The sequence below is a fragment of the Stomoxys calcitrans genome, chromosome 2, assembly GCF_963082655.1.
Source record: "Stomoxys calcitrans chromosome 2, idStoCalc2.1, whole genome shotgun sequence".
In the NCBI taxonomy this organism is placed as follows: domain Eukaryota; kingdom Metazoa; phylum Arthropoda; class Insecta; order Diptera; family Muscidae; genus Stomoxys; species Stomoxys calcitrans.
The window spans coordinates 78,152,483-78,169,027 of record NC_081553.1 but is presented as its reverse complement, the minus strand read 5'-3'; the positions used below and the strand labels follow the sequence as shown (position 1 = coordinate 78,169,027).

The window sequence follows — 16,545 nt, the reverse complement described above, 5'->3', positions numbered from 1 at the left end:
ATGTGAGTGAAGGGCAACAATATCTATGGAAAAAAATGCAATTATAACATGGAAATCTCTACCCTCACCACCTTGGGAGCTATGAATGTATTACAGTGCAATGAAATTGTAAATGACATTGAAAAAGATGACGTGAATAGGGTCACATATTCCACAAAGTGTTGGTGTTCGAAAGGGAAAAGTGCCAACGTTTGCGGGGCAAGATAAAAAATGTTCACAAGTATGGGTAGATGAAAGAAAAAACATTGTAATCAGTTTGTTTTGTCGTTTCATATACAACAACACCCTGCTCCTGGGTGATTATAAGGGTCAGGACTTTTTTTTTAAATTTAAATTTCCCCTTACTATTATTTGACAAATGTGGTGATATTTTGCAACAAAATTTAACTTTGTAAACATATAATGACTCGAAAACTTGGATTCCGCAAGTTTTTTATGCTATATACCAAAGCATTTGCCAAATAATAGATTGCAAATTTAGCCCATGAACATTCCACTAAGAAACAGGGGCAAACTTCTCACATATCAATGAGTTCTATTCAAGTTTTAAGCTCAATGAAAAGGGGCCTCCTATTTATAGTCGAGTCCGAGTGCCTCAGTGCGACACCTCTTTGGAGAAAAGGGTACCTCAGAAATGTTGCCAACGTTAGGAGGAGAAAACCACAGCTGAAATTTTTTTCTGATGGTCTCGCCAGGATTCGAATCCAGGCATTCAGCGTCATAAGCGGACATGCTCACCTCTGCGCTACGGTGGCCTCCAAATAGTAGATGAAGAAATTTCGATTTCGCATAAAAATCCGTACTCTAATGATTGTCAATGGACATAAGGGTAGAAAGTTGTGATTGGGCCCCAAGGTCTACGCTGTCCAGCGAACTTCTTGTTTGTGGGAATAATTGATGCATTAATGTCGGAGGCTACCGTAGCGCAGAGGTTAGCATGTCCGACTATGAACGTCTGGGTGCAAATCCCTGCGAGAACATCAGAAAAATTTTTAAGCGGTGGTTATTCCCTCATAATGCTGGCAACATTTTTGAGGTACCATGACATGTAAAAACTTCTCTCCAAAGAGGTATCACGCTGCCGCCGACGCACAGTAGGATGGAAAACAAATTAGTTGAAATAAGTCTGGCATTTTTAAAAAGATAAAGATATCATCATGAAATATTAGATGGTTATAGCTGAGGTGTTTATCAGACGATGTTTCCTAGTAGGTCCGGGGGTCCATTGTTGGGTCTTCAAAATTGGTCACCTAAGCCCTACAAAATTTTGTTCGGGCTGTCAAAAACGCAAAAATAATAAGTTTGTGATTCTAATATCTCAACACCAATTAGGGATATTATTATAGGAAATCATTCGTTTTTTGGGCTTAAGATGCACTTTCGCAGCGCAAGCAAAAATTGGTAGGGGATGACTTAATCAGAGAACCCATGAAAAGGGTCCACGCTTTCTAGAGACCTGAAATTTTGCACATCAACTGGATAAAACCACAGCTATAACCATTCTTATTAGAAAGTATGTATGTGTCAAATTTCAAGATGACCCCGTTGAGATTATGAAGAGTACTTTGATTACAAATTAAAGTGGACAGGCAGACCCACATAACCAGTTTAATCTATGCACTTATCATTTGATCTACATACCAGTTATAATTTTTTTCAGTTAATTTTAATTTATACGATCAGTATATAAGTACGTTAGAGTGTCCCCAAAAAAAAAAAAAAAAAAAAAAAAAAAAAAAAACATTTTTTGTTTGAAAAGCATACCCTATATTTTTCTTTTTAATCCCAATAAGCAAAATACGAAATATGATGGCGGTCGGTTAGCAATAACACGTGCCGTCACGACGTCCAATGTTGGATGTAGAATCTAAAGAATCCAGTTGAGTATTTTAGGTCCTAGCATGCAATTGGTAAACTTAGTACACATTTACATAGAATTTAGTAGTTCGGCTCAGCAATTCCTGCTGATTTGTTTAGCCAGGTTCGTCTGTCCGCATATCCTTTACTTCGAATTTATTACAAAACCACAAACTGTACATTACATCACTACTGTGGCTGTGATAAAGAGTGTAGCTCGGCTCAACAACTCCTGCTGATTCGGTTTAGCCAAGTCCGTCTGTCCGCATATTCTTTCTGTGATCATAGTCCGTCTGTCGTTTTTTATACCCACCACCGAAGGATGGGAGTATATTTTGTCATTCCGTTTGCAACAAATCGAAATATTCATTTCCGACCCTATGAAGTATGCATATTCTTGATCCTCGTGAAAATCGAAGACGATCTAGCCCTGTCCGTCCGCCCGTCTGTACGTCCGTCTGTCCACCCGTCTGTACGTCTGTTTGTCCGCCCGTCTATCTGTCCGTACGTCTGTCCATCCGTTTGTCTGTTGAAATCAATCTTTAACATGTAAAAACGTATTAAGTTCAACCGTGTCGAACTTTGGAGACTCACCACCATATATATATAAAGCAACCTATTTTATTAAAACTCCACTGCCATATACATTTTATTCAGGTCCCGAAAACTCTTGCACAAGTCGCAGTTTCAACGAAATCAGGCAATAAAAACGATTTTTATGTGATTAAGAAATTGGTCTATATGGCAGCTATATCTATATAGTCTGATCTGGATCATATTTGGGTCGGTTGTCGGAAAGCTTACAACAACTCACTGTTTCAAATTGCATCGAAATCGGTCAATAAAAAAAGTTTTTGTGGGCTTCAGCTATATCCAAATATACTCCGATCTGGACCTTATTTCAATCGGAAGTCGGTAAGCTTACAAAAACTCACTGTTCCAAATTTTATCAAAATCCGGTAATAAATAAAGTTTTTATGGACTGCCTTTATGGACCCTTTATCGGCAGATCGGTCTATACGGCAGCTATATCTAAATATAGTCCGATTGAATATTTGGATCGGATGTCGGGAATCTTATCAGATTGTTTTTCTTTTATTCATAGCCAGGTTAAGCTCGAAGATGGGCTATATCCGACTATATCTTGATGTAGCCCCCATCTGCCCCCAAACCGACCTACCGATTGACGGACTTAGACCCATTAAAGCTACATTTATTATTCGATTTCGCTAAATTTGGAACAGTGAGTTATCTTAGGCGTCTCAACATTGTTCTTCAGTACGGCCCAGATCTGTCCAGATTTACATATAGCCCTAGACCACCGAAAGTGGTCTAGGTATCAATCCATGCAAGACAGAAGTAGTTCTTTTCAGTAGGAGATACAAGTTGCCTATAGTGGAACCTGTCTCCTGGGAGAGAATGTTCCATTTACAGAAAGAATGTTCCATTTAGAGAAAGCGCAAAATACCTTGGCGTTTTGCTGGACAGGAAATTTAACTTCAAATCCAACATTTTGGAAAGGGCAAGAAAGGCCACTCTTGCCCTATACACCTGCATTGGCAAAAGTTGGGGGTTTAGACCGCGTGTCATGCTTTGGGTATATACTGCAGTTGTCAGACCAATAATGCTATATGGTGTTGTGGTCTGGTGGACGGCGCTTCAAAGTCCACCTACTGCTCAATACTTAACCGGATCCAAAGGATGGCTTGTTTGTGCATCATAGCCGCACTGAGGACGACACCATCTGATGCACTGCATTTAATGCATTTACATCTTATGCCTCTGAACATTGGTCATGTGGCGGCTAAGGACACTGTGTTATCTTTGATCCAATATCCAATGTTCCAGGCAGAGTGGATTACACCCTACCTGAGCCGATTTTTGATAAAAATTACTGTACCACCATTCCTCATAGAAACGATTGGAACTACGATATCCCTGGTAACATAAGTTACATAGACTTCTATACGGATGATTCCAAACTAAACGGCCAGGTGGGCTTTGGGGTATACTCTAAAGATCTAGAACTGATCATATCGAAGAGGTTACCCGACCACTGCAGTGTGTATCAAGCAGAGATCCTTCCAGCTAAGGAAGTGGTGGAATGACTAAGATATAGTGCATTTACGACGATTGGCAAAAATATCTTTTCAGACAGCCAGGTATTCATTAAATTCCTGGGGAACGTATTTTTGAACATAAAAGCGCCCTCGGCTGTCGGTCGGGGCGCAGATCTCTCAACGAGATGGCTGGACAGTTCATAATTCGCCACAGAGATATCCCAGGGAATTGTAAAGCGGTTTAACTTGCGATACTAGGAACTACCCTACACATTCCAGGGATACTGGAATCTGTGGGTATGCTTCTAGCGACATGTAAGTTAAGTTTTCAAGACCAGGCCCGGAGGAAAACGAATGATAGATGATCACAAAGGGGGGTGCTGTGAGCATTCTTAAACTATGTGGCCTAGTCTAGACTTGAAGAGGTCTACTGCTTTGCTATCATGGGCTAGAACAGACATCTTAGTCATTGTGTCCGCCGTAACAGGCCACTGTCTTTTCGGAAAACATGCTGACAATGTGAAGGTTGTCAGCGACGACTTTTGCAGAATCTGTGAGGATATCGAAGAAGAAGAGATTATAGAACACCTGTGTGTGTGAGTCCCGCAGTAGCGGTCAGAAGGAGTTCCACTTTAGGTTCTCATTTCTTTCAGAACCTGTCTTATTTAGCCGAAAATTCGCAAGTTATTAGGCTTTTTAAAGCGATCTGGATAATTCACCGGTAGGAACTAGAAGCCATCTTTCTTCACTGTTCCTGTGGTATCACAACGGATGAAAAATGTTAGACCTCTCGACATCCTTATTTAATTTGGCCCAGATCGTTCCAGATTGGGATATAGCTGTCATATAGACCGATCCCTCGATTTGAAATCTCGGGCCCATATGGCGAGTTGTTAGGCTCTTCGATATCCCTGTTCAATACTGCCCAAATCGGTCTAGATTTGGATATAGCTCCCATATATATACCTATCTCTCGATTTAAGGTTTTAGACCCATAAAAGGTGATTTTGTTAACTGATTTTGCTGAAATAAGACAGAATGAGTTGGTTATAATCGGTCGTTATTTCGACATAAGTGCCATTTAGACCCACCTTTCAATTTAAGGTCTTTAGTCCATAACAGGCGTATTTATTGTCCGATTTCGCTGAAATTTTTTGTGTTAGACTGCGAGTTGTGTTAGGCTCCTCGACAGGGCCCAGATCGGTCCAGATTAGAGCTGCCATATATACCGATCGCCCGATTTTTGTTTTTTGACCCATAAAAAATTACAGATTTTTTTGAAATGAGTTACGTTAGGCCCCTCGACATTCGCACCGCGTATGGTCAAGATCATTTGTTATCTAATCGTCATGAAATTTTGCACATGTTACTTTTTCAGCATATGGGCAACCGCTTTTAATGTTAACGAAAATTTGTTCAAATGTAAATTTAGCTCCTATTTTCACTTAAATTTACCTAGTTGCCCTAATAATTAACCGATTGGCAATAATTGTACCTTGACGCAGCAGATTCGCGCCAATACGGACATGGCTTGGTCCAACTGAGTTATTTAAGTGAAACTAGTGTTTAGTTCACAATAAGTGCAACGTAAATGTTAACTTTATGATCAAATTAAATTCTAAGACCTAAAATCCTCCTATGGATCCCAAAAAATTCTTTTTTCGAATTTTGTATGGCGTTGCGGCTCGTGTTATCGCTACCGATCTTCATGATATTTCGTATTTCGCTTATTACGATTAAAGGGAAAAATGGAGGGTATGCTTTTCTCTATTTACAAGAACAAAATTCTCCCTTATAGATTGGAAGGCTCTAATGAAGGTAGTACATACTCATAAACAATTATCCATGTACTATGATGAATTTGCTGAGAATGATAGATTTTAACGACAACAACAACAATAGCCGGAATAATGTGCCCATGTTAAACAATCGTTTCTAGTTTATGTGAGACTCTGTAATCTTTTTTTCAAAGTTTTTAATAAATCCTTATGAAAATAAATCATGTAACTATTTTTTCTCATATTCTTCATGTTATTCTTCTTGAAGGCCATGAATATATAACTGAAATGGTGAAAACTTCGACAATGTTGCAAGAAAAAGGACAAAACTAGGAGGTAATTGCTAACTAGCACATGCATGTTAATGCTTTGCTAGCTTTATAGTTATAAAATTTCACATCGACACTAATAGAGGAAAATGCAGTAGCCGCGGCATTATAGTCCTAACATAACTCAGCATGTAAAATTTTACCCAAATTTTATTCAATTATACACTCGAAAAAAATCTGATCTAAATCCGAATAATTGACAATATTTCTGATTTAACATTTTCAGGTACTTTAAATTTAATTTTCCAAATGCTTGATTATGCTATGGTAAATCCATGTGCCCAAGTATATTCGTGTCTGTTTTTCAAGACGAAAGCAGACAACCAATTGTCCTTCTGCAGACATCTTTATATTTCAATTGAACTCGGCCTCGTTAGGTCTTGAAGCTCAATTTATTTCGTAGACATTTGGAGTTAAATAATGGATTACCACATCACCAGGCATTGCTGACACATAGAGCCCAACATGGACATAGACATGGATATATACACCTTGACTGGCAGACGAATAGCAAAATGTCTACTTAACCCAAAGACAATGGGAAAATGAAAAAAAAAAAACAAAATCATTTAGTTTGCTTTAGGATGGAGGAATACGAGTATTAAAGAAACATGCATAATGTTTATGCCCTACACCACTACTGTGGTACAGGGTATTATAACCTTGTGAATTTGTTTGTAACACCCAAAAGGAAGAGAGATAGACTTATTGATAAGTATACCGATCGACTTATAATCACTTTCTGATTCGATTTAGCTATGTCCGTCTGTCCATATTAAATTGTGTACGAATTATCGGCCAATTGCGATATGCTCCGCTCTCTCCAAGGTCATGGAGAGCATGGTTAATCACCATCTTGTGAGGTATTTAGAGTCTAATGGCCTTCTTAGCGATCAATAGTATGGGTTCTGCAGAAATCGCTCTACGGGTGACGTCATGGCACTTCTGTCGGAACGTTGGAGTCGCTCAATCGACCAGTTTGGTGAGAGTAAGTTTGTGGCTTTGGATATCTCCAAGGCATTTGATAGGGTCTGGCACGGTGCACTACTATCAAAGCTTATCGCATTTGGTGTCGGTAATGGCTTCGTTCAATTTATTTCGAGCTTTCTCAGAGATCGCATTCGAGTCGTTATAGATGGGTTCTCATTCAATGAGCGCAAATTGACAGCAGGTGTACCCCAGGGCTCTGGGCTCCTTCTCTTTTTCTAATTTTCATCAACGATCTGTTGGGTCTGACATCCAACCCGATCTAGTCATTCATGGGTGACAGTTATCTCTGTCATTCGGCCCATTCGACCATAAGCCAAGTCTTCGAGAGATTGAGGACAAGAGGCGGGTTATGGACGATACACTCTGCCAGGATTTGCTGGCCATTTCTGAGTGGGGTCGAATGAATCGAGTAGATTTTAATGCACGGAAGACTCAGTGCTGCTTGTTGTCACACAAACGACTCGCTGACCCATTACCTACGGTGTAGATGTTGAGCAATCAGAAGCTCTTGATGTCCTGGGTATGATGTCCCTTGGGTTAAATATGTAATCGAAGTGTCGGAAGTAGCATTCAAGTGTTTAGGCTTCCTTAAACGGTGTAAGAATTACTTCACTCCGTCTGATCTTCTTAACATCTACACCACCGAAAATGGCCGAAAATGGAGTACAACCCACATGTATGGGCTGGAGCTTCAAAATCATCCGTGGAGCTACTGGACCGTGTACAGAGGAGAGCGATGGCGTTAATTAGGGACAGTGGGGTATCCAACTCTATTGCCTCCCTTCATCATCGTCGCAATGTGGGTTGTTTGGCGCTGTTCTATCGGTACTTTCATGGTGTGTGTTCGTCTGATATTCGTCTTCTTATTCCCGATGTAAGGATGTATGTCGGGGATACCAGACATTCCAGGAACTCACACCCGTTCGTAATTGATTGGCCAGCAGACCGCACAATGCATCATAGAGAGAATTCTTATTTCGCCCGAACCGTTCGTATGTAGAATCGACTGCCGGCTAATGTTTTTCCCCACGCACTTGACATCCAAAGATTTAAGACAAATGTCAATAAGCACTACCCACTGTTTGTGGGTTTGTAAATTTGTTTATTCCGTATAGATTCAAAAACGGCTGAACCGATTTCTTCCAAATTTTCAAAGATTGTGGGGAGTGGTCCGGAAGGAGCAATAGGCTATATATTTTATTGATATCGGTAGGGGGGGCGGACCCTTCCCCTTACCCTAAAAGTACGATCCCAAAATAAAAGTGAACCGATCGGGACAATATGGGACTCAAATGAAAGGTATTCAGGAGTATACTACGAATTTCGTATTAAAAATTTGATCCAAGTAACTGGGGGGCCACCCCGACCCCAAAACCCCTAAAAATAGGTGTATTGGACGATAATCACATAATGGGACTCGAATGAAAGGTATTCGGGAGTAGATTACGAAAATGGCCAGGAAGGAGGAAAAGGCTTTTTAGTTTGTTGATATTGAAAGGGGGCGGACCCTCCCCCATTACCCCAAAAACACAACTTAAAATCAAAAGTGAACCGATAGGGGCAATGTGGGTATCAAATGAAAGGTATTGGGGAGTAGAATACGAATATGGTTTTAAAAATTGGGATCAATTATGCGAGCAGTCGTCCAACCCCAAAAACTCCCCCAAAACAGACATATTGGACGTAAATATCAATATGGGACTCAAATGAAAGGTATTTGGGACTAGACTATGAATATGACATACAAAATGAGGTCCAAGTAATTGGAGGTCTCCTCACCCTCAAATGGGAATATAATTCGATCCTTGCTAGATGAGCCTTAAATAATAGGTATTTGGTAACAAATTACGAATATGACATTAAACTATGTGTCCAAGAATCTAGGTGGTGCTTTACCTCCTAAAGTTGCCTCCAATAGTTTATTGGAGTGAGACGCCCCCCCACTAAACGGCTGTATACACCAATTATGACAATATGGGGTTAATTTCAAAGTATAAGGTTGTGGACTGCGAATATGATATCTTTATTCTGCTCATATATCTAGCGTACCACCTCACATCAAAACAGTTGATCAATTATAATGACCTAGCAGGACACTGCCGACATACCCCCAAAGTTATGACGTTTAGTGTGATAGGAGCAGTTGCAAACCTTAACGTCAAGTGGCAGCCATTTTTATCTCATCGACAAGATATTTGCTCGGCGAGGTCCATCAAAATTTGCTCAGAATTGGATATAGGTCTCTCATTGTTCTATAGGGTAGGTGTTGGGTATCATACAGTCGGCACCGCCCGACTTTTGCCTTTCCTTACTGTTTTTTTTTTTGTCTCTTTTATAGAGCTGATATACCAATGTCATTGTGTGAGCTTATATTTTTGTATTAAGATGAACGAAAAAAAAAAAAGAAAATCTATCTTCTAGGTATTAGTAACTTGTTAAAGGACAATGTATAGAAAGCTTAAAGGTATAGACTTATCATTGACTTAAGGGGTTCTACGGAAAATGAAGATATTTGTAGAAGCAACAAAATGGAATTTTTAACCCTCTATCTCTTTTTTCTTCGTTTATTTATTTACAATGTTTTGTTTTCTGTTTCTGAAGAACTAAAATTTATCCTTTAAACTGCATTTCTTTCATTATTTAGTTTCCCTAGAACCTTAAGAAGTTCTTAGCTAACATTTTGTATTTTGTTTCCAAAGAAAAATCTTTTGGAATGTGAAACCAACACAAAATGTGTTAAGTGCATCTTAAGTAAGATAAACTGTCAAATAGTTCATTTGTTTCTACATTCGCCTTTGCCCCCACCTTTTTTTTACCAAGGCGAACCCAACAGCAGGCTAGCCACAATGAAGGAAGAACAGAGTGAGAGAGACAACTTGGGCGCAAACACAAGTAATCAATCTTTTCACAGATTTTTCTAATTTTTTTTTGGTTGCTTTACTTTCTTTTACATTTTGTTTTTACTAAAACTGGTGTCGTTGTCGTAAAGCAATTTGTAAATGGCAGCAGGTTAAGGAGGTTTATTTTGTTCTTTCTGGTATTTGTCTAAGCTTTAGTTCAATAAATAAATGTATCTCGGTTGGGGGTTACTGTACGTTTTTGTTCTTTTCCTTTTTTGTGGTACAAGTTCCTTTTGTCCATTCTTAATGTAATTATACACACACACACTTGTAATTTTGTGATGAAAAATGTTCCCAAGTATATTTTTTTGGGGCAATATTTCCCTTTTTGTCACTCTCTGTTTTGCACTAACACACCTATAGCTACCTAAATGTGGTTCGTGTTTAAAAATAATCTATTAATTAAGTAAATGTAAACATCACTTTATAGAATAGCACTGAAAATGTTAAATGATCTGGAAAATGTTGCCAACTGTTCTTGGCATTGTGCAGGTGTTGTTCTCAGTATGTGTGTGCGTCTATGTGTGCGTGTGTTTGTGTGTGGATGTCTTAGGGCATTAATCCACTTAAGTGCTTTATCTGTATTCTATAGTCGAATTTGTTACTTACATTGTGAAACCATGACATTTTATAAGGCTTTGGATTAGATTGAATAACGCATTCAAAGTAAACATCATCTCCTTCCTTGATGTCATCAGGATTCAAAGACGAACCCATTTTCAAATGGGTTGTGGGTTGATCTGTAATGGATAGAGAGTGGCATATGGTTATATATGTAATTAGAATATTTGATATGTATTTCTCATGTAAATTAATTAATTTTATAGCTGCGTACATATATGGAAAGGGAGTAAATTCATTAAATTGAACATAAAATATAACAACTAAAAGCTACTATAACTAGTCTAATATAATACAGTCAATGTCTTGCGGCTTGATTGGTTGAATGTTCCCAAAGAGGATAAAAAAAAACAGAGAAATGTTTGTGCTCTCAACATTTTACAGCAAATGTCTTGCTTATAATTGTCGGTAATTATTTTATTTTTCTTCAAAGCAAGCAGCTCTGTTGAAAAACTAAAAAAAAAAAAAACAAGTAAAAGCGTGCTAAGTTCGGCCGGCCGAATCTTATATACCCTCCACCATGGGTCGTATTTGTCGAGTTCTATGAGCGGTATCTCTTTGTAAGCAAACAAAGAATATTGAATAAGAACTGTTAAGCTGTTGGAGCTATACCAAGTTAAAGTCCGATTCTGACCATAAATGAATGCTGAACACTGTAGAAGTAATTGTGTAATATTTCAGTTCATTCGGATAAGAATTGCGCCTTGTAGGGGATCAAGAAGCAAAATCGGGGGATAGGTTTATATAGCAGCTGTATCAAGCTATTGATAGATTCAGACCATATAAGACACGAATGTTGAAGGTCATGAGAGAAGCCGTTACACAAAATTTCTGCCAAATCGGATGACAATTGTGCCCTCTAGAGTCTCAAGAAGTCGAGATCCCAGATCGGTTTATATGGCAGATATATCAGGTTATGTACCGATTTGCGCCATACTTAGCACAGTTATTGAAAATCGTAACAAAACACTATGTGCTAAATTTCAGTCAAATCGGACGAGAATTGCCCCCTCTAGAGGCTCAAGAAGTCAAGACCCAAGATCGGTTTACATGACACCTATATCAAGGTATGAACCGATTTGAACCATAGTTGTTGGATATCATAACAAAATACTTCGTGCAAAAATTCATTCAAATCGGATAAGAATTGCGCCCTCTAGAGGCTCAAGAAGTCAAGACCCAAGATCGGTTTATATGACAGCTATATCAGGTTATAGACCGATTTGAACCATTCTTGGCACAGTTGTTGGCTATCATAATAAAACATGTCGTTCAACATTTCATTCCAATCGGATAAGAATTGCGCACCCTAGTGGTTCAAGAAGTCAAGACCCAAGATCGGTTTATATGGCAGCTATATCAAAACATGGACCGATATGGCCCATTTACAATTCCAACCGACCTACATTAATTAGAAGTATTTGTGCAAAATTTCAAGCGGCTAGCTATACTCCTTCGGAAGTTAGCGTGCTTTCGACAGACAGACGGACGGACATGGCTAGATCGACAAAAAATATCACGACGATCAGAAATATATATACTTTATGGGGTCTCATACGAATATTTCGAGTAGTTATAAACAGAATGACGAAATTAGTATACCCACCATCCTAGGGTGGAGGGTATAACAAGTAAAAAGACACAAAGTTTGGCCAGGCCGTATTTTGGATACCCACCACCTCGGGTATATATGCTAACCACCTTTCGTGATAATCTGGTGAGAAATTCATCATATATAAATCCATAGCAGCCTTATCGAAATATGATCCGATTTGGACCAAACTCGTCACGGACGTGGAGTGGTCTAATAAATACAATTTACTGCTCAAGTTTGTAAAACAGAATATTGGTTTTTATGGCAGCCATGTCTAAAAAAATCTAAGCCATATATGAAACGGATGTCGAAAAGCCTAACATAGGTCACTGTGCCAAATTTCAGCGAAATCGGATATTAATTGCGCCTTTTATGGACACAAGACCTTAAATCGGGGGTCTCTATGGCAGCTATATGCAAATATAGACCGATGGTGGCGATATTGAACGCTAATGTTCAAGGGCCGACCACACCTCACTATGCAAAGTTTCGGCGAAATCGGGTAATAAACGCTGTTTATATGGCCCAAGGACCAAAATTGGGAAACAGGTATATATGGCAGATATATCCAAATATGGAACGCGGAAGTCGGGAGGCCTAACATAGCTCATTGTGTCGAATTTCAGAGAAATGGGATAATAAATGCGTCTTTTATAGGCAAAATACCATAAATAGAAAAATCAGTTTATATGACAGCTATGTATATCCAAATATGGAAAGATCTGGACCATATTAAACATACATATAGAAGAGCCTAACACAGCTCACCATTAGCGAAGCCAGTTCCGTTTTCTGGGGGGCTAAAACCTTTTAAAACCAATAAAAGTTGCACATTTTGCCGAAAACAATGTAAATTTTTAAAATTCTGGGGGGGGGGGGGGGTAAATCTTTTCTGGGGTGTGTTAAGCCCACTCCCAAGAGGGTAATAAATGCACCTTTTATGAACCCAAGACCTTAATTCGGGAGTTGTGTCTATATGGCATCTGTATCCTAATATAGCCAGATTTTCACTATACTCGAATGTCAAGGCGATAAACGCAACAAATTGTCTCAAATTTCAGCAAAATCGGATAATAAATGCGCTATTTATGGACAAAAGGTTTTAAATTTCTAGATCGGTCTATATGGCAGCTATCTCTATATATAAACCTATCTGAACTGAATATGGGACGGATGTCGAAAATCCTAACATAGGTTATTGTGCCAAATTTCAGCGAAATCGGAGAACTAGTGCGCCTTGATGGGTCCAAGACCTCAAATCAGGAGATCGGTTTATATGGCAGATATATCTAAATATAGGCCGATTTTGCCTATACTCCGTACGAATGTCAAGGATATAAATGAAAAAAATTGTGCCGAATTTCAGCGAAATCGGATAAGAAATGTAGTTTTAATGGGCATAAGACTTGATATCGGCAGATGGGTCTATATGGTGGCTTTATCAAGACATAGTTCGAACTATGTCCTGTCTATGAACAAAAAAAGAATCCGTGCAAAGTTTCAACTGATTTTTTCCATTTTTAAAGCATGTAGCGTAATTTCAACAGACAGACGGACAGACATGGTTAGAACGTCTTAGATTTTAACGAGGATCAAGAATATGATTGCTTCAAAGGGTCGGAAATGGATTTTTCGATATGTTGCAAACGGAGTGACAAAATGAATATACCCCTATCATTCGGTGGGGGGTATACAAAGAATCAGTGCACAGTTTAAGGTAAACAGTCGTTAAAGGCCGTCGCATATCAATAGACGGACGGCCATGTCTGTCTGCCCCATCGCGAGGATCAAGTATATAAAAGAATCCGCAATCCCATGGCAGCCGGTTGTAAGTAACGTATTGACCCGATGGATTCCTTCAACGGCAAGGGCTGCCGTCTTAGTGTACAACACCCTGCTACAACAACAACAACATATTTTATAGGGTAGGAATCTATATTTCGATGTGTTAAAAACGAAATGACAAAATATTGGGTTGCCCAAAAAGTAATTGGGGATTTTTTAAAAGAAAGTAATTTTTTTTAAAAAAAACTTAGAATGAACTTTAATCAAATATACTTTTTTTTACATTTTTTTTCTAAAGCAAGCTAAAAGTAACAGCTGATAACTGACAGAAGAAAGAATGCAATTACAGAGTCACAAGCTGTGAAAAAATTTGTCAACGCTGACTATATGAAAAATCCGCAATTACTTCTTGGGCAACCCAATAAATACACTCCCGTACCACATACAAAACATGCAATTACTATCGGATTCCATCTCGATTTAGCTTGAGGACTTCTGTTGTAACTCCTTACTTTCGTGCCTAGTATGTCCTAAAATGGTTTGTTCCCTAATATATTATTTTTGTCTCCCAAGGTTTCGCTGACGTTTACCTTACTTACTGGCTTAAAATGTTGTTTAAATACTTATGAGTATTATCATTTATTTTATACTACTAATTAAATTTCGACATTTTTATCATTCCCATTTTAAAAAAAAAAACTCTAAGGCATTTAAAATTCTCTTTAGTTTTTGACAGAAAATGCACAGCTATTTCCTGGCAAATTACACAGTAGTTATTAAACTTTTCTTTGGTTTATTTAAAACCATCATATTGTACTTCACTTTAAGTATCAACCCTTTAGTGATTGTGTGTGTGTGTGTGTTACAAGTTTCTATATGTGTATAGATGTTTGAGTTGATACAGCACATCTGCGCTTCTTTTACGATGCATGCAACATAACTAAACAACATTGTGTAAGTAACCACACCATGCCAACAAGAAAAAAATTGCCAAGAAACAAGAAGAGATGCCACAATGTCGACAACGACAACTACCATCCGCCATGATGTGTACTGCAAACATACCAAAGAAGTTGAAGACGACGAAGACGAAGTGGAAAAGTTTGCTAACAAATGACACAAATAGTACGGATACGCGGGTAGTAGTAGAAGTAGTTGTAGTTGTACGAGTGAGAGTATTACAACATTGTAGCTCACCTGAGTATCATTTACATTTTCAGAGCATTGAGACTTAAAAGATCCCAGTATGCAGAAATTACATTTCAAAGTGTGTGAGTGTATGCGAGCAGGTGGTATGTACACACAAAGCAACGAATATTGTAAATATGGGACATTCCATTATTAATGCAAAAGGTGAGAAACAAAATGGCAGTAATTGTCCATTTCTGATACACTACTCCTAAAAGTATGGGTAATACTCTAGTAAAAGTTCGCTAAGTAAGGGGAGGCGAAAACCCGATGGGACCAAAATCACAAGCTTTTGGAATCCCTGGTCCTATTATTCTAGGGACCAACAGCCCCTAGAACATACCTTTTAGGAACATACCTACACATTTTCCAAAAGGGTTTGAAGATTTCTATATCCAAATGCAAATTTCGCCCATGAACATTCCACTAAGGAACAGGGGCAAACTTCTCACATATCAATTAGTGCAGTCCGATTCAAGTTTAAGCTCAATGATAAGGGGCCTCCTTTTTATAGCCGAGTCCGAACGGCGAGCCGCAGTGCGACACCTCTTTATAGAGAAGTTTTACATGGCATAGTACCTCATAAATGTTGCCAGCATTAGGAGGGGAAAACCACCGCTGACATTTTTTTCTGATAGTTTCGCCAGGATTCGAACCCAGGCGTTATATAATTATTTGCAACAGTTTTTAACTTAGAACCACTGTGCAACATCTTATGCACAAATGTTGATAATCACTTCATATGACAATACAAATAAATCTTATATGAAAAAAGTAAAAGCGTGCTAAATTCGGCTGGGCCGAACCCACCACCTTGGTGTTTTCTAAAAATTTATACAAACTAAATTTAGTTGAAGGGCATAATTTTATTCTACATACCAAACTTCTGTCAGACCAGCAAAATTAAAGCTTCTAGAAACTGAATAAGGATAACCGAGAACCGGTTTATATGGGAACTATATCAGGTTATAGACCGATTTGGACCTTACTTGGCACAGTTGTCAAGAGAACACTATGTGCAAAACTTAAGCCAAATCGGATGAACATTGCGGCTTATATAGGATCAAGAAGTCAAATCGGGAGATCGGCTTATATGGGAGCCATGCCAGGTTAGAGATCGATTTGGACCCTACTTAAAACAGTAGTTGAAGGTCATAACAGAATGCAATGTGCAAACGTTAATCCAAATAGGATGAAAATTTTGTTTTATAGGTGTTCAAGAAGCTAAATCGGGAGACCGGTTTATATGGGAGCTATATCAGGTTATGGACCGATTTGGACAGTACTTGACACAGTTGTTGGAGGTTATAACAGATTTCTATGGGCAAAATTTCATCCAAATCAAATGAAAAATGCGGCTTTCAGGGGTTAATATGGGAGCCATTTCAGGTCAGAAACTGATTTGGACCGTACTTGACATATTGTAGTTGTTAGAAGTCATAA

At 38.6% G+C, this 16,545-nt stretch overlaps 1 protein-coding gene across 1 annotated transcript in view; it reads right to left on the bottom strand.

Moving 5' to 3' along the window:
- LOC106090424 (protein turtle homolog A) overlaps positions 1-16,545 on the bottom strand; it is a 436,959-nt gene that overhangs the window by 110,479 nt on the left and 309,935 nt on the right. Inside the window, exon 8 of the mRNA XM_059362200.1 lies at positions 10,524-10,654. Coding sequence (XP_059218183.1) covers positions 10,524-10,654 — 131 coding nt within the window. The remainder of the gene's footprint in view (positions 1-10,523; positions 10,655-16,545) is intronic.